Source organism: Balaenoptera musculus, chromosome 1 (assembly GCF_009873245.2).
Source record: "Balaenoptera musculus isolate JJ_BM4_2016_0621 chromosome 1, mBalMus1.pri.v3, whole genome shotgun sequence".
NCBI lineage: Eukaryota > Metazoa > Chordata > Mammalia > Artiodactyla > Balaenopteridae > Balaenoptera > Balaenoptera musculus.
The window spans coordinates 135,456,877-135,482,511 of record NC_045785.1 but is presented as its reverse complement, the minus strand read 5'-3'; the positions used below and the strand labels follow the sequence as shown (position 1 = coordinate 135,482,511).

General features: G+C 38.1%; 1 protein-coding gene across 2 annotated transcripts in view; it reads left to right on the top strand.

Moving 5' to 3' along the window:
* ACBD6 (acyl-CoA binding domain containing 6) overlaps nucleotides 1–25,635 on the top strand; it is a 230,342-nt gene that overhangs the window by 188,967 nt on the left and 15,740 nt on the right. Inside the window, exons 7-8 of one of the 2 annotated variants that reach the window (XM_036855815.1) lie at nucleotides 12,559–12,589; nucleotides 18,135–18,232. In XM_036855815.1, coding sequence (XP_036711710.1) covers nucleotides 12,559–12,589; nucleotides 18,135–18,157 — 54 coding nt within the window. In that variant the 3' untranslated portion in view covers nucleotides 18,158–18,232. Of the gene's footprint in view, nucleotides 1–12,558; nucleotides 12,590–18,134; nucleotides 18,233–25,635 lie in introns of those variants that run through there. The other variant, XM_036855805.1, reaches the window with a different exon arrangement.

The window sequence follows — 25,635 nt, the reverse complement described above, 5'->3', positions numbered from 1 at the left end:
TCACTTACGTGTGGAATCTGAAATATGACACAAATAAACCTATCTATGAAACAAAAACAGAATCATGGACGTAGAGAACAGACTGGTGGTTGCCAATGGGGAGGGGGTTGGGGGAGGGATGGAGTGGGAGGTTGGGGTTAGCAGATGTAAGCTTTTATATATAGAATGGGTGGAAAACAGAGTCCTATTGTATAGCACAGAGAACTATATTCAATATCCTATGATAAACCATAATGGAAAAGAATATTTTAAAAAAGAATGTGTGTATACACATATATATATATATATGTAAAACTGAATCACTTTGCTGTATAGCAGAAATTAATACAACATTGTAAATCAACTATACTTCAATTAAAAAACAGTAAATAAAATTTAAATATATATGTACATATATTTGATAGCATGCCCAATCTGAAGAAACTTAGTCCTTAAAGAAAATAATTATTAATAAAATGGAGATAATGATCAAAAATAAGAAAGTAAGAAAGGATTAGTGTAGAATACATGTGGGGAAAGAAATAATCTGTATAAATTCAAGAGAGACCAACTTGTGCTTTTCACATAGGAGAAAAAGGAATCTGAAGGTAATAGTGATTTTTCACTGAGTTAACTGTAAACTGAGTCTCCTGTTCATGACTGTTTGGGCCCTTGTAGGATTATTACATCTGGCATTATGCTCTACACTGTAGGAAATATGTAGGGACTTTTTTTTAAAGTTCAGATAAAAGAAAAAAGGTCAGTCAAGAGATTAAAGAATAAACCAATAAGGAAAGATTAAATAATATATTCATTCTCTCATTTCATGAACATTTATTGAGCACACATGTTATGCAAGACACTGTGATGGGCACTGGATGAAAGACATAGTACTTGCATATAAGAAGTTTACAGTCTTAATGGAAGAGACAGACAAGTACATATAGTGTAAGCTATGCTGCAGTGGTAGAAAAGAGGGGCCCCTAACCCCACCTAAGGAGTTGAGGAGGTTTCCTAAAGAAGATGAACTGAATCTTAAAGGCTGAGGGGATTTCCTTTTCTTACAAGATTCCAGACTAAATAATCTGAAGATTCTCCCACTACAAAATACCCAGAAACGCAGAATAAAATCCCTTTAAATGCATAGTAGAGCTTACAAAAATACAAGGTAGTTCTCTGAGGGCCAAAACAAACACAGCTAAGAAACAAACTACAATAGTAAGCCTTAAATTTTTAATAAGCCCAAAGCTTTAAAAAGAAAATGGTAAGTTTAAACCAACACTTGGCTGCCGTGAAAGGAAGGATTGGCCAGTCTCAGTACCCATGAGGTAGAGATCTCTCTAAAAACAGCAACCACCATCAGGAAGAAGTAGACTTTAAAACTCTGCCCACCAACACAGAGTTGACATGGAGAGTTTTTCTTGGCCTGTACTCCAATCCCAGGAGTGGGAGGTGGGATCGAGAGAGGTTTGCCCTTTTAAAATTTACACTATTGGATTACCACACCTACCACACCTTACCCAATCACCTTTCCCCACGTTCCCCATGCTCCCCACACTCGCTACACCTCAGACGGCCCTGCTACGTTATTCTTTATCCCATAAATATGCTAGCCCCTTGTCTTCCGGGAGCCAGATTTGAGATTTGTTCTACTGTCTTCTCCTTGGCTGCCTTGTGAATAAGCACTGTCTTCTATGCAAACCTCGGGTGTCTCAGCATTTTGGCTTGCTGTGTTTCTGACAAAGGGAACCTGGCTTGGAGAAATCACCCAGCAAAGAGAAATCCAAGACACCAGTCAGATTTTTACCACGTTTGTCTACACCGTGTGGCTGACAGTGTTTTGGTGCTCCAGCCGGGTGTCAGGCCTGAGCCTCTGAGGTGGGAGAGCCGAGTTCAGGACATTGGACCACCAGAGACCTCCTGGCCCCACATAATATGAATCAGCGAGAGCTCTCCCACAGATCTCCGTCTCAATGCTAAGACCCAGCTCCACTCAACAACCAGCAAGCTCCAGTGCTGACACCCCAAAACACACCACTGGACGTGTTCTTGCCCACCAGAAAGACAAGATCCAGCCTCATCCACCAGAACACAGGCACCAGTCCCCTCCACCAGGAAGCCTACACAACCCACTGAACCAACCTTACCCACTGGGGGCAGACACCAAAAACAACGGGAACTATGAACCTGCTGCCAGCAAAAAGGAGACCCCAAATACAGTAAGTTAAGCAAAATGGGAAGACAGAGAAATATACAGGAGATGAAGGAGCAAGGTAAAAACCCACCACACCAAACAAATGAAGAGGAAATAGCCTACCTGAAAAAGAATTCAGAGTCATGATAGTAAAGATAATCCAAAATCTTGGAATAGAATGGAGAAAATACAGGAAACGTTTAACAAGGACCTAGAAGAACTAAAGAGCAAACGATGAACAACACAATAAATGAAATTAAAAATTCTCTAGAAGGAATCAGTAGCAGAATAACTGAGGCAGAAAAACAGATAAATGACCTGGAAGATAAAATAGTGGAAATAACTACTGCAGAGCAGAATAAAGAAAAGAGCATGAAAAGAATTGAGGACAGTCTCAGACACCTCTGGGACAACATTAAACGCACCAACATTCGAATTATACAGGTCCCAGAAGAAGAAGAGAAAAAGAAAGGGACTGAGAAAATATTTGAAGAGATTATAGTTGAAAACTTCCTTAATATGGGAAAGGAAATAGTCAAGTCCAGGAAGAGCAGAGAGTCCCATACAGGATAAATCCAAGGAGAAACATGCCAAGACACATATTAATCAAACTATCAAAAATTAAATACAAAGAAAAAATATTAAAAGCAACAAGTAACATACAAGGGAATCCTCATAAGGTTAACAGCTGATCTTTCAGCAGAAACTCTGCAAGCCAGAAGGGAGTGGCAGGACATATTTAAAGTGATGAAAGGGAAAAACCTACAACCAAGATTACTCTACCCAGCAAGGATCTCATTCAGATTTGATGGAGAAATTAAAACCTTTACAGACATGCAAAAGCTGAGAGAATTCAGCACCACCCAACCAGTTTTACAACAAATGCTAAAGGAACTTCTCTAGGCAGGAAACACAAGAGAAGCAAAAGACCTACAGTAACAAACCCAAAACAATTAAGAACATGGTAATAGAAACATACATATCGATAATTACCTTAAATGTAAATGGATTAAATGATCCAATCAAAAGACCTAGACTGGCTGAATGGATATAAAAACAAGATCTGTATATATGCTGTCTACAAGAGACACACTTCAGACCTAGGGACACATACAGACTGAAAGTGAGGGGATGGAAAAAGATATTCCATGCAAATGGAAATCAAACAAAAGCTGGAGTAGCAATTTCTCATATCAGAAAAAATAGGATTTAAAATAAAGACTATTACAGGAGACAAAGAAGGACACTACATAATGATCAAGGGATCAATCCAAGAAGATATAACAATTGTAAATATTTATGCACCCAACATAGGAGCACCTCAATACATAAGGCAAATGCTAACAGCCATAAAAGGGGAAATCAAGAGTAACACAGTAATAGCAGGGGACTTTAACACCCCACTTTCACCAATGGACAGATCAACCAAAATGAAAATAAATAAGGAAACACAAGCTTTAAATGACACATTAACAAGATGGACTTAATTGATATTTATAGGACATTCCATCCAAAAACAACAGGATACACTTTCTCCTCAAGTTCTCATGGAACATTCTCCAGGGTAGATCACATCTTGGGTCACAAATCAATCCTTGGTAAATTTAAGAAAATTGAAAACGTATCAAGTATCTTTTCCGACCATAATGCTATAAGACTAGATATCAATTACAGAAAAAAAAACTGTAAAAAATACAAACACTTGGAGGCTAAACAATACACTACTAAATAACCAAGAGATCACTGAAGAAATCAAAGAGGAAATCAAAAAATACCTAGAAATAAATGACAATGAAAACATGATGGCCCAAAACCTATGGGATACAGCAAAAGCAGTTCTAAGAGGGAAGTTTATAGCAATACAATCCTACCTCAAGAAACAAGAAAAATCTCAAACAACTTAACCTTACACCTAAAGCAATTAGAAGAACCAAAAAACCCCTAAGTTAGCAGAAGGAAAGAAATCATGAAGATCAGATCAGAAATAAATGAAAAAGAAATGAAGGAAACAATACCAAAGAACAATAAAACTAAAAGCTGGTTCTTTGAGAAGATAAACAAAATTGATAAACCATTAGCCAGATGCATCAAGAAAAAAGGGAGAAAGACTCAAATCAATAGAATTAGAAGTGAAAAAGGAGAAGTAACAACTGACACTGCAGAAATACAAAGGATCATGAGATTACTACAAGCAACTGTATGCCAATAAAATGGACAACCTGGAAGAAATGGACAAATTCTTAGAAAAGCACAACCTTCTGAGACTGAACCAGGAAGAAATAGAAAATATAAACAGACCAATCACAAGCACTGAAATTGAAACTGTGATTAAAAATCTTCCAACATACAAAAGCCTAGGACCAAATGGATTCACAGGTGAATTTTATCAAACATTTACGGAAGAGTTAACACCTATCCTTCTCAAACTCTTCCAAAATATAGCAGAGGGAGGAGCACTCCCAAACTCATTGTACGAGGCCACCATCACCTTGATACCAAAACCAGACAAAGATGTTACAAAAAAAGAAAACTACAGACCAATATCACTGAGGAACACAGATGCAAAAATCCTCAACAAAATACTAGCAAACAGGATCCAGCAGCACATTAAAAGGATCATACACCATGATCAAGTGGGGTTTATCCCAGGAATGCAAGGATTCTTCAATATATGCAAATCAATCAATGTGATACACCATATTGACAAATTGAAGGATAAAAAGCATATGATGATCTCAATCGATGCAGAAAAAGCTTTCGACAAATTTCAATACCCATTTGTGATAAAAACTCTCCAGAAAGTAGGCATAGAGGAAACTTACCTCAACATAATAAAGGTCATATATGACAAACGCACAACCAACATTGCTCTCAATGGTGAAAAACTGAAAGCATTTCCACTCAGATCAGGAACAAGAGAAGGTTGCCCACTCTCACCAGTATTATTCAGCATAGTTTTGGAAGTTTTAGCCACAGCAATCAGAGAAGAAAAAAATAAAAGGAATCCAAATAGTAAAAGAAGTAAAACTGTCAACTGTTTGCAGATGACATGATACTATACATAGAGAATCCTAAAGATGCTATCAGAAAACTACTAGAGCTAATCAATGAATTTGGTAAAGTAGCAGGATACAAAATGCATGCACAGAAATCTCTTGCACTCCCATTTACCATTGCAACAAAAAGAATAAACCTACCTAAGGAGACAAAAGACCTATATGCAGAAAACTGTAAGACACTGATGAAAGAAATTAAAGATGATACAAACAGATGGAGAGAAATACCATGTTCTTGGACTGGAAGAATCAACATTGTGAAAATGACTATACTACCCAAAGCAATCTACAGATTCAGTGCAGTCCCTATCAAACTACCAATGGCATTTTTCACAGCACTAGAACAAAAAATGTCACAATTTGTATTGAAACACAAAAGACCTCGAATAGCCAACGCAATCTTGAGAAAGAAAAACGGAGCTGGAGGAATCAGGCTCCCTGACTTCAGACTATACTACAAAGCTATAGTAATCAAGACAGTATGGCACTGGCACAAAAACAGAAATATAGATCAATGGAACAGGATTGAAAGCCGAGAGATAAACCCACGCACATATGGTCACCTTATCTTTGATAAAGGAGGCAAGCATATACAGTGGAGAAAAGACAGCCTCTTCAATAAGTGGTGCTGGGAAAACTGGACAGCTACATGTAAAAGTTTGAAATTAGAACACTCCGTAACACCATACACAAAAATAAACTCAAAATGGATATAAGACCTAAATGTAAGGCCAGACACTATCAAACTCTTAGAGGAAAACATAGGCAGAACACTCTATGACATAAATCACAGCAAGATTCTTTTTGACCCACCTCCTAGAGAAATGGAAATACAAACAAAAATAAACAAATGGGACCTAGTGAAGCTTAAAAGCTTTTGCACAGCAAAGGAAACCATAAACAAGACCAAAAGACAACCCTCAGAATGGGAGAAAATATTTGCAAATGAAGCAGCTGACAAAGGATTTATCTCCAAAATTTACAAGCAGCTCATGCAGCTCAATATCAAAAAAAAAAAAAAAACCCAATCCAAAAACGGGCTGAAGACCTAAATAGACATTTCTCCAAAGAAGATATACAGATTGCCAACACACACATGAAAGAATGCTCAACATCATTAATCATTAGAGAAATGCAAATCAAAACTACAATGAGATATCATCAAAATGGCCATCATCAAAAAATCTACAAACAATAAATGCTGGAGAGGGTGTGGAGAAAAGGGAACCCTCTTGCATTGTGGGTGGGAATGTAAATTGATACAGCCACTATGGAGAACAATTTGGAGGTTCCTTATAAAACTAAAAATAGAACTACCATAAGACCCAGCAATCCCACTACTGGGCATATACCCTGAGAAAACCATAATTCAAAAAGAGTCATGTACCACAATGTTCATTGCAGCACTACTTACAATAGCCAGGACATGGAAGCAACCTAAGTGTCCATCAACAGATGAATGGATAAAGAAGATGTGGGACATATATACAGTGGAATATTACTCAGCCATAAAAAGAAAAGAAATTGAATTATTTGTTGTGAGGTGGATGGACCTAGAGTCTGTCATACAGAGTGAAGTAAGTCAGAAAGAGAAAAACAAATACTGTATGCTAACACATATATATGGAATCTAAAAAAAAAAAGAAAAGTACCTAGGGGGCAGGACAGGAATAAAGATGCAGACGTAGAGAATGGACTTGAGGACACGGGGAGGGGGAAGGGTAAGCTGAGATGAAGTGAGAGGCACTGACATATATACACTACCAAATGTTAAATAGCTAATGGGAAGCAGCTGCATAGCGCACGCAGGGAGACCAGCTCGGTGCTTTGTGACCTCCTAGAGGGACAGGATAGGGAGGGTGGGAGGGAGACGCAAGAGAGAGGGGCTATGGGGATGTATGTATATATATATAGTTGATTCACTTTGTTATTTAGCAGCAACTAACACAACAATGTAAAGCAATTATACTCCTATAAAGATGTTAAAAAAAAAAATAATTTACACTACTTAAGTGTTCAGAAGTCCCCAAGCTAAGAAATCAGCATAGGGATATCAGACTGCTAATATCTCCGTGGTGCCTGGCAGAAACAAAAGCAAAATCATTCTGGAGGGACAGAATCTCAATCCAGAGAATACAGCACAGAATTTTTCACAGATAAAACCCCACTTAAAATGAATTTACAGTCTAAAATTATAAAGCACACAGGAAGCAATCAATAATACTCAAATCTCAGGCAGCACCACAAACATCACGTGTAGCACCACCTGCTTCCTCACCTTGAGCTCAAATAAAAGAAATTTAGGTACTATAGGTCTACTTAAAATGGTTAAATATATCAAAGATGAATTTTAAAATAGGAGAAAAGAGCAAAACACTATAAAGTTGGAGGATAGTTTTCAAGCAGAGTGAAGAGCATTTACAGCTGTGGGAGTCCAGATAGGTATTCTTACTGGGAATCAGCAGTCACAAAATTGGGAGGAAGATCACCAAGGCTTGGGTCACAAATTGCCTTGAGTTCTATATTAGTCAGGACTCTTTGTTTGCAAGTGACACAAAGATCACATTTGCCTAGAGGGTATTTTGTTGTTGGCTCACCTAACCAAGAAAGGCAAGGACATAGCTGGAATGACAAGGACCAGAGACTCACACTCTCTCTGGATCTTTCACCACTACTTTCTTCTTTGTGGATACTTCATTCTCTCCTACTGCAGACCGGTTTTCTCCAAAAAGTGGAGAACAGTGCTACTTGTGTAAGTTTTTGGCCCACATCTTTTACTTTTTCTTTTCTTTTTTAAAAAATTGTGCTAAGATATACATGAGAAAATTAACTACTTTAAGCATTTTTAGGTGCACAGGTCAGTGGCGTTAAGTACATTCACATTGTGTGCAACCGTCACCACTACCCATCTCCAGAACGTTTTCATCATCCCATAGTGAAACTCTGTACCCACTAAACAATAACTCCCCATTCCTCCCTCCCTCCAGCCGCTGGTAACCACTATTCTATTTCTGTCTCTCTGAATTTGACTACTCTAAGCACTTCATATAAGTGGAATAATACAATATTTATCTTTTTGTATCTGTCTTTATTCACTACATCATTTTCTTTTGACCAGAGAGCAAAAGACCTTCTCTGCATACACGCTTCTGTCTCCTAGCTCCATTTTTTTAAACCCTGAAAGAAAACTCTAATTGATTTGGCTTGAGTGACTTGCTTACTTTTAGACCAGGAGGATGATGGATGCTATGATTTGCTCAGCTTGGGTTGCATGGCTACCCTAGACTCTTTCTCAATTGTCTGTGTGTACATATCTTCTCATAAAGTTGTTCCTTGTTCTTTCTATCTAAAATAGCATCAGACATCACGCTAGACTCTATTATGCCTTTTTTTTTCAGAGCACGTATCACTACCTGTTATAGAATAGATTTATTTGCTTACTACTTCACCTATCGCTAGAATGTAAGATTTATAACATGAGAGACCTTCTCTGTTTTTGTCACCTCTTTGTTCCCAGTACCTAGAACAGTGCCTGGGCCATAGTAGGAGCTCAATAAACATTTTAAATTAATTAATTTGTTGGAAGTTGGGGTGGAGATAGAGATTTAGTATTCATTGGTAAAAGTGACTAAAATAATAATTATGCTTCCACCTCTCTAGTGAAGATAAGCAATTACAAATTGAATGAAACTGAACTTTGAGTATATATGAACACAGTGATTAAACAAGAAAGTTATGCACAAATAGCAAGAGAACTAGTTTCTAAAGATGGATAATTGTGGAAAATATAACCCTGCATGATGGATGCATGAGTTAGAGTCCTGAAACTGCAATAGATGAAACTCTTTCTGAAATTGCTTTCTGTTGCCAAGCATTTAAGCTATAAATGTGAATGTATAAACCCATCAGATGTGTGTACCCATACACACACATACACTTTTACAGATTAACTCTGGAAACTAGCAAAGCAGATACGAGTCTAAAGCCATAATGGGCAGTGCAGTTCTTTCAAATGTGCCCTTGGCCATAGTCAGGCAAGTCCATATACTCTGGAGTACAACTTCACACTGCTGTGCTGCCCCACATAATCATCTCTTCAATCCTGTTTACTGTAGCTGCCTCAGCTCTCTTCTCCTACCCACCCTTAACCTCAAGGGCAGGGCAAGGCAGAGAGGAGCTGGGAGCAAAGCAGGGGCTGTATCGAAAAACTCAAAAAAGTAGTAGGCAAAAATTATCTCTTCCTGACTTCTTGATGCTGCTTTCCATCTTTCACTCCCCTTAGAGTTTATTATTATCCTTATGATGTTTAATGGGCATCCCAAATGTAGCCACTGTTGCACCTCAGATGAGTCTACCCTACTCACAGGGTTCCTCAAAATTACTTCTTTCTTATCTCCTCCCACCCACCCACCCCTCACCTCCAAATCCAATGAGAACTCTTATTCCCTGGTAGGAAAACAGTTTAATTAAACTGTGTTGTCTCAAAGTTGTTTCTCTACCCCCACCAGCTGTTATCCCTGCCAAGCTTCTCTAGGTGTTAAAAAGCCCTTAAGGCATGACTTTTTTCTTACTACCTATCTGAACCAGAAAATAAGCTCTCTGTGGCAGCTTTTTGCTTTTCTTCTTAGGAGATTAAATAGAAAGAACCACACCCAAAACCTTCTGGGAACCAACTGCCACATTCAGCTTTTAGGAAATGGGAAAGGTAGATATGGCTTGTCCAAGAGTAGTTGATTTAAATCATAATACCACCCTGTCTCAGTTATTCACAATAATGGTTAATCATTTATCCTTAATTACCAGGGGCTTAATAATGACCATGCACATACTAAATGCATATCAACTAAACTACTAAATTCTACTTTTCACCTGTACTTCATCCTGATTATGTGTTGCTCATGTAATGTGATCACCTGCTCTCAGCTTAAGAAATATCATTGCTCAGATGGAAAGATATACCATGTTCTTGGATTGGAAGAATCAACATTGTGAAAATGACTGTACTACCCAAGGCAATCTACAGATTCAATGCAATCCCTATCAAATTACCAATAGCATTTTTCACAGAACTAGAACAAAAAATTTTTAAATTTGTACGGAAACACAAAAGACCCTGAATATCCAAAGCAATCCTGAGAAAGAAAAACAGAGCTGGAGGAATCAGGCTCCCTGACTTCAGACTATACTACAAAGCTACAGTAATCAAAACAGTATGGTACTGGCATAAAAACAGAAATATAGATCAGTGGAACAGGATAGAAAGCCCAGAAATAAACCCACACAGCTGTGGTCAATTAATCTATGACAAAGGAGGAAAGAATATACAATGGAGAAAAGACAATCCCTTCAATAAATGGCTGGGAAAACTGGACAGCTACATGTAAAAGAATGAAATTAAAACACTCCCTAACGCCATACACAAAAATAAACTCAAGATGGATTAAAGACCTAAATGTAAGACCAGATACTATAAAACTCTTAGAGGAAAACGTAGGCAGAACACTCTTGGACATAAGCCACAGCAGTATCTTTTTGGATCCACCTCCTAGAGTAATGAAAATAAAAACAAAAATAAACAAATGGGACCTAATTAAACTTAAAAGCTTCCGCACAGCAAAGAAAGCCATAAACAAAATGAAAAGACAACCCACAGGATGGGAGAAAATATTTGCAAACGAAGCAACCGACCAAGGATTAATCTCCAAAATTTACAAACAGCTCATTCAGCTCAATATCAAAAAAAAAAAAAAAAAAAAAACAACCCAACCAAAAAGTGGGCAGAAGATCTAAATAGACATTTCTCTAAAGAAAGACTTACAGATGGCCAAAAAGCACATGAAAAGATGCTCCACATGGCTAATCATTAGAGAAGTGCAAAGCAAAACTACAATGAGGAATCACCTCACACCAGTCAGAATGGCCATCATCAAAAAGTCTACAAACAATAAATGCTGGAGAGGGTGTGGAGAAAAGGGAACCCCTCCTACACTTTTGGTGGGAATGTAAACTGGTACAACCACTATGGAGAACAGTGTGGAGGTTCCTTAAAAAACTAAGAACAGAGCTACTATATGATCCAGCAATCCCAGTCCTGGGCATATATCTGGAGAAAACCATGGTTTGAAAGGATACATGCACCCCAATGTTCACTGCAGTGCTGTTTACAGTAGCCAAGACATAGAAGCAACCTAAGTGTACATCAACAGAGGAATGGATATAGAAGATGTAGTACATATATACAATGGAATATTAGCCATAAAAAATGAATGAAATAATGCCATTTGCAGCAACATGGATGGACCTAGAGATTATCATACTAAATGAAGTCAGAGAAAGACAAATATCATATGTTATAACTTATATGTGGAATCCAAAAAAATGATACAAATGAACTTATTTACAAAACAGAACAGACTCAGAGATTTCGAAAACTTATGTTTACCAAAGGGGAGAGGCAGGGGGAGAGATAAATTAGGAGTTTGAGATTAACATAGACACACTACTATATATAAAATAGATAACCAACAAGGACCTGCTGTATAGCACAGAGAACTCTACTCAATATTCTGTAATAACCTATATGGGAAAAGAATCTGAAAAAGAATAGATACAGGTATACGTATGACTGAATCACTTCGCTGTACACCTGAAACTAACGACACTGTAAATCAATTATACTCCAATATAAAATAAAAATTAAGTTAAAAAAAAAGAAATAGCATTGCTAAAAGACTTATCTGTGCTATAACTAGTTTATATAGTTAGAGTATCTTGGTTTTAAAGGAATAAAAAAATTAACTGAACAGTTGGAGTTTCCTGAGTATATGTGGGAACTTTTGACTTTAACAACTTGTAGGACTTTGTGTGCCTTGAAATCACATTTCTTTATGATATTTGATATGATTGGGAAACCTAGCGTTATAAGCCTGGAATCTGTGAATCTTTGAAAAGGGATTAAAAAGCTACGAACTCTTACTGTAAATCATAGACTTCTTAGATAGATTTTGGGAATGTGCTTAGAAAAAAAACATAATACTAGCAAGATAAGTGATATACAAGAATCCATTTTTCTGCCACTAACTGCAGATCTGGTCATCCCGTCACTCTAACTGTAGCTGCTGCAGTGTACAAGTCACCGTTCAGCATTCTCCTTTTCTCCTAGATGGAGAGTTTGGTCAAAAGTTACTGTGAGGCTCAAAGAACTGACTTTTCCTGTATCTGTTAAACCTATGGAACTTTGGTATATCAGATATATTTGCTGTAGCTTATGTACCTTCATACTTTTGCAATAACTTAGGTTCTAAAACATATTGTTTGTTTCTTTTATAGGACAATGAAGGTCAAACAGCTCTACATTATGGTAAGATGCTTTTAAATTATTACTAATTATATTTGACTTTTCTCTATTTGTTTATCTCAACTTTGTCCAGCCCAACATAGTGCTTAGAAAAATGCCTAGCCACTAGCAGAAATACAGTAACTAAAAAAAAAAAAGAAAAAAAAACAGATTAATAACCTGTAAAGTTGGAGATATGTTAAAATTCTTATGGACACATTCATAGTAAATTGAGCATTTCTACACAATCAACAGAAATGGAGGCTCCTCCAATCCCCTTTTGAAAATTTATTATTTCATTCTTGTTACTGTCAGTGACAAGTAAGATGCTAATCACTGTCACTTAGGGGCTAGAATCTCTCCTATAAGAAATGCTTTCTTGGGCTTCCCTGGTGGTGCAGTGGTTGAGAATCTGCCTGCCAATGCAGGGGACACGGGTTCGAGCCCTGGTCTGGGAAGATCCCACATGCCGCGGAGCAGCTAAGCCCGTGAGCCACAGCTACTGAGCCTGCACATCTGGAGCCTGTGCTCCGCAACAAGAGAGGCTGTGACAGTGAGAGGCCCACGCACCGCGATGAAGAGTGGCCCCTGCTCACCGCAACTGGAGAAAGCCCTCGCACAGAAACAAAGACCCAACAAAGCCAAATATAAATAAATAAATAAACTTCTTTAAAAAGAAATGCTTTCTTGATGTAGTTGAAGTGAAGAAAAATAGATTTTATTTTTTAAGTTATTTCCCCTATTAACTGATTAGCGTGGTTAACTAATCTTCACTTAAGTAATCTGTAGAATAGAGGATGATCTGTAACATGGAAATAATATGGCTCTCGAAGAGCTACTGGGTAATTTCAGTGAAGTAAAAGATACTGAAGTGTTTTGTAAACTGTAAAGTACCAGAAAAAGTGTTGTTACTTTTCATCTATTGTGAAAAGTGTGAATATGGTTGAATAAAAGACAGCCATCAATATTTCAACTAGAATATATCAAGAACATCTCCCAGTCAGTAAGAAAGACAATCAGGGCTTCCCTGGTGGCGCAGTGGTTAAGAACCTGCCTGCCAACACAGGGGACACGGGTTTGAGCCCTGGTCCGGGAAGATCCCACATGCTGCAGAGCAACTAAGCCCATGCACCACAACTACTGAGCCTGTGCTCTAGAACCCACGAGCCACAACTACTGAGCCTGTGCGCCACAACTACTGAAGCCTGCGCCTAGAGCCCATGCTCCGCAAGAAGAGAAGCTACTGTGATGAGAAGCCCGCGCACCACAACGAAGAATAGCCCCCACTCACCACAACTAGAGAAAGCCTGCGTGCAGCAATGAAGACCCAACACAGCTAAAAATAAATAAAATTTAAAAATTTATATTAAAAAAAAGACAATCAAATGCAAAAAATAGACTCCAAAAAACAGATAGTCAGCTCACAAATGGGAAGAGCCAAATAACGAATAAACAAGGTGCCCACCTTCACCAATAACTTTCAAGAACTATGAATAATCTGATATTGTACTCTACTTGCAAACTAACAAATTAGCTTGATACAGTCTTATGAATGCTGGCAAAAGACACACAACTCATGGATCAGAGACAAAAGACTATTATCCACAGCATAGCAAGCAGCATGAGCTTTGTGTTTGTGTTATTTCCCCTTGAGTCCCACAGGAGCTATGAAGAGAAGCCCAGGTAGGTCCTGCACACATAGTGTGTCATAGCTTAGAAATCCTAAGCTTAGGGAACTCTAGTCTTTTACAATAAGCTGCCAGAAGACCTGCTCAACCTTTGCTCTGGAGAACACATATGTTTATTATACTGGACAATAAACAAACCTGCCTTCCACTCTGGAAAGAAACAGTACCTCTGTTGTTGAAGGCTGTTCACTATATAAACATTTTTGGAAAGATAGTCCAGAATAAAAGCTGTCATTACCTCTGCTCACAAGGGATGCAGAAACATGAGAGTCCCTTGGAGAATTGTCTCCCAACAGTAATCAGGGAATGCAGATTCACACATTTAGATATAACTTCACACAGATTCACAACATGTAAACATTTACAAAGATTAGTATTAGGATGTAGAGGAACAAGAACTCTCATACATTGCTGTTGGGAGTGTCAACTGTTGCAATCACTTTGGAGATGAATTTGGCAAAGTCTAGTGAAGTTGAAGGTACACATACCATACAACCCAGCAATTTCACTTCTAGTATATTCCCTAGAAATACTCCCCAAAATTTATATAATGAGACATAATTAAGAACATGTATTGCAGCATTACTTGTAATAGCCAAAAACTTGTTTTATTAGCCTTTATATTCCTCTGTATTCTGTACTTAAAATAGTTGTTAATTTAAATTGCATATATATATACACACATATATGCATACGTGTATATTCTGTGTTACCAAATGCCTTTGAAAGGTGTGCCATTAAAAATGTGCATATCCAGGACTTCCCTGGTGGCGCAGTGCTTAAGAATCCGCCTGCCAATGCAGGGGACGTGGGTTCAATCCCTGGTCTGCGAAGATCCCACATGCCGCGGAGCAGCTAAGCCCGTGCTACACAACTACTGAGCCTGCACTCTAGAGCCCGTGAGCCACAACTACTGAGCCCACGTGCTGCAACTACTGAAGCCGGCGTGCCTAGAGCCCGTGCTCCGCAACAAGAGAAGCCACCGCAACGAGAAGCCCGCACACCGCAACGAAGAGTAGCCCCCACTCGCCTCAACTAGAGAAAGCCTGCGTGCAGCAACAAAGACCCAAGGCAGCCAAAAAAAAAAAAAAAAGCATATCTATCACAGTATACAGGTCATCACTAGGCTCCTTTCTATAAACAGCCCTCCGAAGTAATTATTGTTTTCCCCAGTTTATAAATGAGGAAATCAAAACTCAAAGAAGTTAATAAACTTACCTAAGGGAGCCAGAGATTCAAACCCATATCTCTAGATTTACCAGGAAAGGAGAGAAAAACAAATGCCTTCCCCTGCCTCCTTCCACAGTACTCACATCTCTGACTCTGCAAAGGTGTTTATAGAATTCTGTCAGATAGCTCCTCTGACATCACCAAATGCTGGCTACTCTTAACTCTCATTTTCGACCCAGGAAAAAACGGTTCTCAGCTACCTCCCTAGCTGTTTGAACTTGGCATAAGTCAAACAACCACAGATAATCTGAAAGGGAAAAAGAAACTCTTCAACAGTGGTTGTGAGGCCCTCAGCATAAAATTCAGGGCTGCGCCTTCTTCCTGATGCCTGGCTTCTTGAAGCCAGGCAAACTTTTTATTTCAAAATACGTGCCATTTTTTATTTCAAAATACGTACCATAACGTCCAGAGTTCACTGCTCGGCTTAGAAAGACAACTCCGCCAGTGCAACCACATGCTGTGCTAAATCAGTTCTTATTTTCATCCCCTCATTCCTTCTTTCATCCACTCATTAGACATTTTTTAGTGCCTTCTCTGTGGCATGTTTTGTGTTTTCCTTTTATTTCTCCATCCAGAAACTGTAGAAACAGTTAAACCAGACTAAATATGCCCTTGAGAATGTAGATGAGTCACTCTGTCATCCCTAGTTAACCATTAAAGGTGAATGCCTTTACAGATGTGGGAATGTGTCCATTTAAGTTTGATATGTGTAAACTTCATTTCTGTATAGCAGCAGGGTTGGGAATTTTTTTTTTTTTTTTTTGGCTGCACCGTGCGGCGTGTGGGATCTTAGTTCCCTGACCAGGGATCAAACCCACGCCCCCTGCATTAGAAGCACGAAGTCTTAACCACTCGACCGCCAGGGAAGTCCCTCAAAGGTCTTTCTGACTGGCTTCAAAATAAGCTGTATATTCTTTATGTACTGATATGGAAAAATCTCTAAGATATATTGTTAAGTGAAAGGAATAAGGTGCAGCACAGTATATATACTGTGCTGCCATGAATATATCTGTATACATTTGCTAGTAAATGGAACAATACACAAAAAGTGAATGTTGGTTGCCTAAGGGAAGAAGTGTGGAGCTAGAATACAAGCACAGGATAAAAGTGTTCTCCTATAAACCCTTTAATGACTTCTGTATTTGGAACCATATGCATGTATCTATTTGAAGATTCAATTTAAATTATTTTAAATCTAAATATCATAGGCTCTATTAGTACTATAAATACAACTTAATTATATTCCATTCATTCAACAAATATTTAATGAGCACCTACTATTTGCTGGATAAAATATACCAAACATCCTTTTCAAGGTAACAGATGTCCCCAGACGTTGGGTGTCCGTCACCTCCCAGCCAATAAACAAGGACCTGATAACCATAGTGCCTAGTGTGTGAGTTAACACTGTCTAATCTGGCGAAACTGTGGGCTTGGGTTTCAATGCCAGCAAACCCTGGAAATGTTGCTTCTTGAGTAATGGGAAGTTGGAACTGAGACCTGAATCCAGAGTAAGCCAGCACTTTCAAAGGACTGCATCCTCAGTAGGAAAAAAAAGTTAAATTAGATTAGAAAAAGTTGACCCACTAGTGTAAGGAAGGAAAACAAGCTTATCTGCCGCAGACCAGAATCTGGGTGGAAGAAAAGCCCCACCTCATGCAAGTTTGGGGTTTAAATTTATACTCTGTTGCAGAAATTCTCAAGTTGAGAAATTAACATAAGTGTACTAGGCTGGTTACCCCTAAAGGAACTGGCAGAAGCAAATGCTAAACTTCTCTTGAGAGACACATCCTCAACCAATGCAGCACAAAATTCCTACAGAAAGAAGTTCTGCTGAAAATGAGTTCACAATCCAGAATTACAGATTACACCTGAGTGAATGTCAGCGGATGTAGTAAACCACAGGATTAAACTTTAAGGAATTTAAGTAAAACTATTGGATAGAAATTATAAGAAAAAAATTGTATAAAATCAAGAAATCAGGAACACAAGAACAAGACACTCTAAAAAAGAACAAGCAGATTTGAAAGAGAATCAAATAGAACTTCAGTAAGTGAAAAAATATAGAAATCTTACAATATGAATAGGTTAAAGTGCAGAATTGGCACAGGTAAAAAAAAACAACAAATTATGGTGAACTGAAAGGTAGTTCTAAAAGGCAGTACAGAAAGATAATGAAATGGAATTGTAAAAGAGACACTGAGTGTAAAATGATGAATCTCATGAACATACTGTTTTGTATCTGGCATCCTGAACTCAGTATGTACTATATGCTTCCATTTATATGAAGATCAAAAACAGGAAAAACTCATCTCCAGCATTAGCAGACAGGATAATGGTCACCTTGGGGAACTGGGTAGGTGGCATTTGGAAGGGATTAACAGGGCAGGGGTGCTTCTGAGATTCTAATGATGAGCTGATTCTTGATCTGTGTGCTAGTTACATGGATAAATTTATCTTAAGAAACTTTATGTTTATTGTTTTGGTACTCTTCTGTATGTATTTTATACTCTAATAAAGTTTACACACATACAAAAAAAAAATCCAAACCTAGGCAGATATAAGATGGTGGTGTTACTGATTTCATATATATAATCTCTTAACCTTTCCAACAGATGTCTGAGCTAGGCCTTGTTTTCCTACATCTGCAGGTGAAAAACTGAAGTCCAGATAAGTGAAATGACCTTGACAGGGTAACACAAGCTGTAGGTGGCAGAGCCAAGACACTTGTCCAGATCTTCTGATTCCACTTCCAGTCGTCTTTTCATAACTCTGTAAATAATTACAGTCCTAGTATCCTTTTAAAGCACACGTTATTTTGTGGAAGATAGTCTTTTATCATTGGTTACCTTGGTCAGTGGGTCAGGCTATTTTTCAAAACTGTACTTATGAGTAAACACATATATATGTGTCCATTTGTGCACCTTCATATTCCTATTTCTGTTCACTGAGAGTTTAGACAATCATAAAAATTATCCCTGATTCAGGAATCCTGCCCAAAATTGGTCTAGTAAAATGATTTCTATTTCTATCTCTCAGATTATATTATTCATTGTAGAAAGAACAAAACAAATACCATATGTTATAATCAAGATAATTAAACGCTCCAATAATATCATTAGTTAGAGGTTTTGGCATTACAAATATATAAAACTAAAATATTCTGACAACTCAGGAATGTTTCATGAGATTAATACTTTAATGATCACTTATAGGTGTGATTAATTTTTAATTTAGATTTTCTTACTAGGTCACTAGACTTTTGCCCAATTTTAAGGTTGTCAAAACAGAGCTTGGCATGTAACAATAATAATAATTACCATTTATTAAGCACCTACTATATGCCAGGGAATCTGCTGGGCATATTTTATCCATTTAGTCATTTAATGTTATTTAATCTTTTTATTTAATAGGCACTCAATAGCTATTTGTTGATTTTATTTTATTTTAGGACCCTTAACCTATTCTTGGAACTTTCATAACACTATAAATATAGTTAAATCCAGTGATTGCAGACAATGTTGGGGATGTCTTGGGGGCTTAGCTATTATTTTTTATGAATTACAGTTTGGCTTGACAGCTGTCCTTGTGTTGACAGCTCTTCTGATTATAGCAGTTGTCAAACTCCATCCTTAAGCAGGTTGTAAATCCTGCCTTCTTCCGATTAAAACTGGGTCAGAGCCAATGGCAGGTTAACTAGAGGCCAGTGTTCTACTACTGTATGTCCTTACTAGTTCGCTCTACATGCGCTTTGTATAGCAGCATACTAAAACCTTCATTCGCCTCTGTTTTACTTTGGTGTTTTTGAATCTTCAGATATTGGTCCTCCTGTTATTTTGTGATTTAAACATGGTCCCTGCTGAAGAGTATATTAGTATAAGTGTGGGCTTCCTTGTAAATGGCCTGTTAGCCCTCCCCTCCTCCCCCTCCACTGGGAATACTAACATCATTGCATCTGTGTCTCCCAGGGGAAATCAGGGCTTTTCCTTGCACGTGCAGTCATGTGATTTCAGAGTGGGCAGGCTTTGTATCCTCATGAGCCCTTGGTCTTCCACGTAAAGCACCATCTGTTCTGTTCCTTGCACGCTGTTACAGGGCAGTGGGAGGAGGCATTAGAGTGAAAATAAATAAAATAAAAAAAGAAAGAAATTCATCATCAAAACCCTGAGGATTAATGGAGTCAGAAGGCTCACTGCTCTGAATGAAAATTCATCTTCACCTGTGCCAGTGTCAGGGCTGCATCTATGGCACTTGACAAATAGAGGTTCCCAGGGTACCGTAAATTCAGCAACTGTTCTAATCCCTGTAGGCTTGCTCAGGCTTTTCCGAGATGGGCTTATGACTGTTTTTGTATTTCCCAGCACATTGTGGGCACCAATATCCCCTCATTAATTTGGTAAAATGTTAGCACCCTTTCCTTCTCATCCCACTCTCATCTTCTTTGTCTTTGTCCATTTTGAGGCAGAGGGCAGCTCACACATTTCTGAAAGAGGACTCTGCCTTGTGAATTGTGCTTCATGGAAGATGCCAAAGGCAGAGAAATCAATTAACTAATGAATTTTGAGCAAATACTAATCCCCAATACTGTGTTAGATGAAGAGGAGAATATAGAAAAGCATATAATCAAGTAGCTCACCATCTAGTTGGGAGCACAGAGCATATATTTTCAAAAACTATTTGTTGGGCACCTATACCTGCCATAGGCTCTATGCTAAACATAAACATAATTGATGCCTATCAACAGTGACTCTCCAAGAGGTACTACAAATGCCCTCCTCGTACCGGGGTAAGATTCACCTATGTGCTTTCCCTTTGTCCTTTAAATCAGTCTATCTCTTCTCGTCCTTTTTTTTTTTTTCCTCTCTACTACAACTTCCTGGTTGCTTATGCTCTCATATCAGTCTGTCTTTGCATAACCCCAGGCATTTGTTAATAAAACTCCTTTCCTTGTGGGTACCATATCCCTTACTCTGAAGTACTATTTTGCAACTCTTAAATTCCAAATTTAAATCTCACTTTATAGTTACAATTGAGCTAAAATTTCATTTACATTTGTTAGGTTAAGGGATTGTAATACAGCCCAGTTAAGCCTTTTCTCAGCTGGTTGGCAGTAGTCCTCTACATGTGAAACTTAAAAATTTAAGCTCCATTCCTGGGTTAGTACTCATAGATTATATCATATCTCACTACTGGAAAAGTCACATCATCATACAGATTGTATGAAATTAATGCCCCTTTGTCTGAGATGGCCAGCTTAGTGTCTTCAGCCATAGTACACAGCTACTTAGCCTTGATCTTCATGCTCAGCAGTCTCAAGTGTTGGGTTAGATTTGAGCTAAAGTGTGATCTGACAGACCATGGTAGTTATTACCATGTATCACAGATTTATACACTGGGAAATTTATTCCTCTGATACTGCTTTAAAAGTTCCAATTTTAAAACCTAACCAAGTGTTTCTCACAATAAGTTGAGACTGATAGCTGTGGCAAAAATGTTAAATGATTATTCCTTAAAATATAAATGTCACGTAGCTAGTTTTATGCAGGATAAATATCCTCTTTCACAGCTACTTGATACTAGGCAATGTGTCTTTAACTTTGTTATGTTTCCTAAGAGACTGTCTTCCATTGGAATCTAACTTGAGACTGTCTTCCACTGGAATCTAACTTGGTGTACAGTGATTCATGGTAAAACCTTTCAAAAATGTAAAATAAAAATGTTCAGGGCTTCCCTGGTGGCGCAGTGGTTGAGAATCTGCCTGCCAATGCAGGGGACACGGGTTCGAGCCCTGGTCTGGGAAGATCCCACATGCCACGGAGCGACTGAGCTCGTGAGCCACAATTGCTGAGCCTGCGCGTCTGGAGGCTGTGCTCCGCAACAAGAGAGGCCACGATAGTGAGAGGCCCGCGCACTGCGATGAAGAGTGGCCCCCGCTTGCCGCAACTGGAGAAAGCCCTCGCACAGAAACGAAGACCCAACACAGCCATAAATTAATTAATTAATTAATTAATTAATTTTAAAAAAATGTTCATTATTTTGGGAGATGATTTTAAACTCTCAAAGGGATGTTATAATCCTAAACAGTTTATTGGTAAATATATCCTGTCTCTGCCTTCCTCCCTATCTAAGGCATACCCCAAAACATGATCTCAGCCCATTAACACCTGTCCCAGGATAAGAATAGGCAAATTTGCCTTTCTGTACCATTTTCTCCTACTCTCTATTCACTTATTCAAATATTAATTTAACATTTATAATTCTAGTAGCCTTCTAAGAAATCCCACTAAAGGCAGAGAGATAGGGTTGCCAGATGGTCTGATTTTAGCTCAGAAAAATTTCTGCCTTCCACCACTGTTCCCTTAGAACCACCTCTGAGTCTTTGCTATTATAAATTAGAGTTTGGTACCTAAGTCTGTCAGGATGGATAATATAAAGAATCACCAAAGCTGTCGCAAATTTGTAACTTATCACAACCTGGTTTTGGCTGTTGGCTCTATGCCCACTTCACAGCATATAGCCAGGGAGCCCTGAGCTGAAAGCACCCACCAGGGGAGAGGAGACAGACGAGGGAGCCATAGAAAGAAATTCTTTTATCTTTACATGAGTACCAACAAAGTGCAAAAGAAGAAATGTCACTACTAAATCATTTAAGACCAAACTCCTGGAGAGTTCTGCTTCCACTTAAGACAGAGAAAACTGCAACAGAACATTGCTCCCACACTAGCAAGAAGAAAATGCTAGATAATCTACAAAATCGTAACTTTTCTTAAACCCATCAGACAGTAGAAGTTGCGTGTCAGCAAAGTAAACCAAATTTCAAAGAATGCCAAGCCCCTATAAGATACACCAACTGTTTCACCTTTGATAGAGCGCCTGAGGAAGAGGCAGCCACCATAAAAGCAGATAAGAAGAAAACAGCTAAAATTAACAAATTCTTAAGGTGAGCTAGTATGACATTTTAGAATAACTGGGAGCCTCAGACCCAAGAAGACTTTTCACTCATGTACTTTTTTTCATTAACTGGGTGCTGTAAGACAAACTGAGAACAGAGAGATCCCTCCTCAGTGGCACGCAGGCATGAAATCGTGCCATTTCCCTAGACCCTTATTTCATACAAAGAAAAATCCTTAAGCCACTGGTGGAAAAGCTGAAAGCTCTTCTATTCTCTCCTCCTGTCCCTGGGCCTAGGCAGATATCCACTGCCTTTGGAGGAGTGAAAGCAAACCCTGTCTGCCACTGTGGCGGGACAGGGAGCCCCTGGGCTCTAGATCCTGTGCTGACACAAAGCAGAGATCTCTTGCCCCTGGGGGCTGGACAGGGATTTCCCACTCAAGACATGTTTTCTCTCACACAAGGCAGAATTTGGCTGACATTTGGGGGGCAAGGAGGATGCAAGAACACTGAGAAATTGCCACCACTGAGGGCCTAAGACTGAGACTAGACTAAAAGGACAAAGAACTCTATCCCACTCTCACCATGAGCCTCACTCTGAGTAATAAGCAGTAGCAGTCTTATCAATGGATGAGGAGAAAAAGTACAGAGACTCCCTCTGTGGTAGATGTGCGGAGACTACTGAAAGCTGAGGGTGGAGTGAGAATTCTAAAAAAAAAACCCTCTGGCACCCAGGCCTCACACTAACCATAAGGTAGCAGCAGCCCACAGCTGGAGGAATTTAAGTGTGTGATGTGCTGAGGTTATCCATAGTAACAACAAAACCAAACCCGGTTCAACAGCTGACTAGATTGACTCAACACCCATACTAATGGCATGACAGAAGAAAAGGCATGCCCATTTCTGGGTGTAAATAGTATTATTTACTTCAGCATCCACTGTCCTCCTACACACAATATTCTGCATTCAAGAAAGCAAGGAAAAAACAGCCCTTTTCAAGCAATAAATGAGTAATTGATAGAGCAAGTAGATAAAAATTCAGCAAGGATTTGAAAGACTTGAACCATACTATCAACCAACTTGACCTAATTGACATTTATAGAACATTACACCTAATATACACAATATACATTGTTTCAAGTACACATGGAACATTTACCAAGATAGACCATATTCTAGGCCATAAAACTAACCTTAAGCATAAAAGAAGTCATACAAAGTTTGCTCTGTGACCACCACAGAATTAAATTAGAAATCAATAACAGATATGTATCTGGAAAATCCCTAATTGTATGAAATTTCAACACACTTCTAAATAACTCATAGGTCAAAGAAGAAATTCCAAGAGAAATAAGAAAATATTTTGAATTGAATGAAATGAAAACACCCCACCAAAAGTTGTGAGATGCAGCTAAAACAGTGCTTAGAGGAAAATTGGATCTTTTATTAAGAAAGGTCTCAAATCAACGATCTAAGATTCTACCTTGAAAATTTTTTGAAAAAGAAAAGCAAAGTAAGCTCAAGATAAGCATTCTAATAAAAATAAAGATCAGAGCAGAAATCATTGAAATAGAAAACCAAAAATCAATGAAAGCATTGAAAACCTTTAAAAAGGTCAATAAAACTGATAGACCTCTAGCCAGACCAATTTAGAAGAGGAAAAACAAATTAACAATTTCAGAAATGAAAGGGAGTCATCAACACAGATCCTACAGATATTATGAAGCAAATAAGGGAACATTAACTTTTTACCAATAAATTAGATAACTTAGAGTAAATGGACACACTTCCTAAAGACACAAACTAACAACATTTTCTCAAAAAGAAATAGAGAACCTAGATAGCCCTATATCTATTGAAGAGATTGAGAATTTGTTACTGAAAACTTTCCCACAACAAAATCTCCAGGCCCTGATTGCTTCATTGTGAATTCTACTAAATATTTAAGGAAGAAATAATACCAGTTCTACACACAAACTCTTCCAGAAAATAAGGGAGGGAATACTGCCAAACTAGTTCTATGAGACTAACATTACCCTAATACCAAAACCAGAAGAAGACCCTAGAGGAAAAGAAAACTACAGGCTGATAAGTCTCATGAATATAGATGCAAAAAATCTTTAATAAAATGTTAGCAAATTGAAAATAGCAATATACAAAAAGGGTAATTATAACCAAATGTGTTTATCCCAGGAATCTAAGGTTGGTTCAGCAGCTGAAAATCATTGTATTTCACCATATCAGACAAATCAAAACCAAAAATAAAACGTGATTATCTCCATATATGTAGAAAAAGCCATTGAAAAATTCAACCTCCTTCATGATTTGGAAAAAACAACAAAAAACAAAAACAGAACAACAACAACAAAAAAAACAGAGCAAAATAGGAATAGAGGGAACTTCTTCAGCCTGAAGAAATCAGTAGCTAACATCATCCTTAATGGTAAAATGCTGAATGCTTTCCTTCTGACTGGGAACAAGGCAGAGATGTCCACTCTCTCCACTTTGATTCAACATTGTACTGGAAGTTCTAGCTAGTGCATTAAGGGAAAGGAAGGGTCCCAGCACCCTTTACTGCCTTCCTAGAGAGACTTACTCCATGATATTTATATCCAGTATTTATGTTGGTCTGTTTCTGGGCTCTCTGTTCTGTTCCATTGATCTGTTTTTCTATTCTTTTGCCAATACCATACTGTCTTAATTATTATAGCTTTATCATAAGTCTTGAAGTCAGACAGTGTCTGTCTTCCAGCTTTGTTCTTCTCCTTCAATATTGTCTTGGCTCTTCTGGATCTTTTGCCTCTCCATATAAACTGTACAGTTTGTTGATATCCACAGCCTGACTTGCTGGGATTTTGGTTGGGAAGAACTGACATCATCTTGACAGTACTGAATCTTCCTATCCATGAATGTGGAATATCTCTCCATTTATTTACTTTGTTGATTTTGTTCTGAGCTTTATAGTTTTTCTCATATAGATCTTGTAAAAATCATGTTAGATTTATACCTCAGTATTTCATTTTGGGGGTGCTAATGTAAATGGTATTATGTTTTTAATTTCAAATTCCACTTGTCCATTGCTGGAAAGCAATTGACTTTTGTACATTAACATTATATTCTGTGACATTGCTATAATTGCTTATTTGTTCCAGGAGTTTTTTTGTCAGTTCTTTTGGATTTTCCACATGGACTATCATGTCATCTGCAAACAAAGACAGTTTTATTTCTTCCTCCCTAATCTGTATATCTTTTATTTCCTTT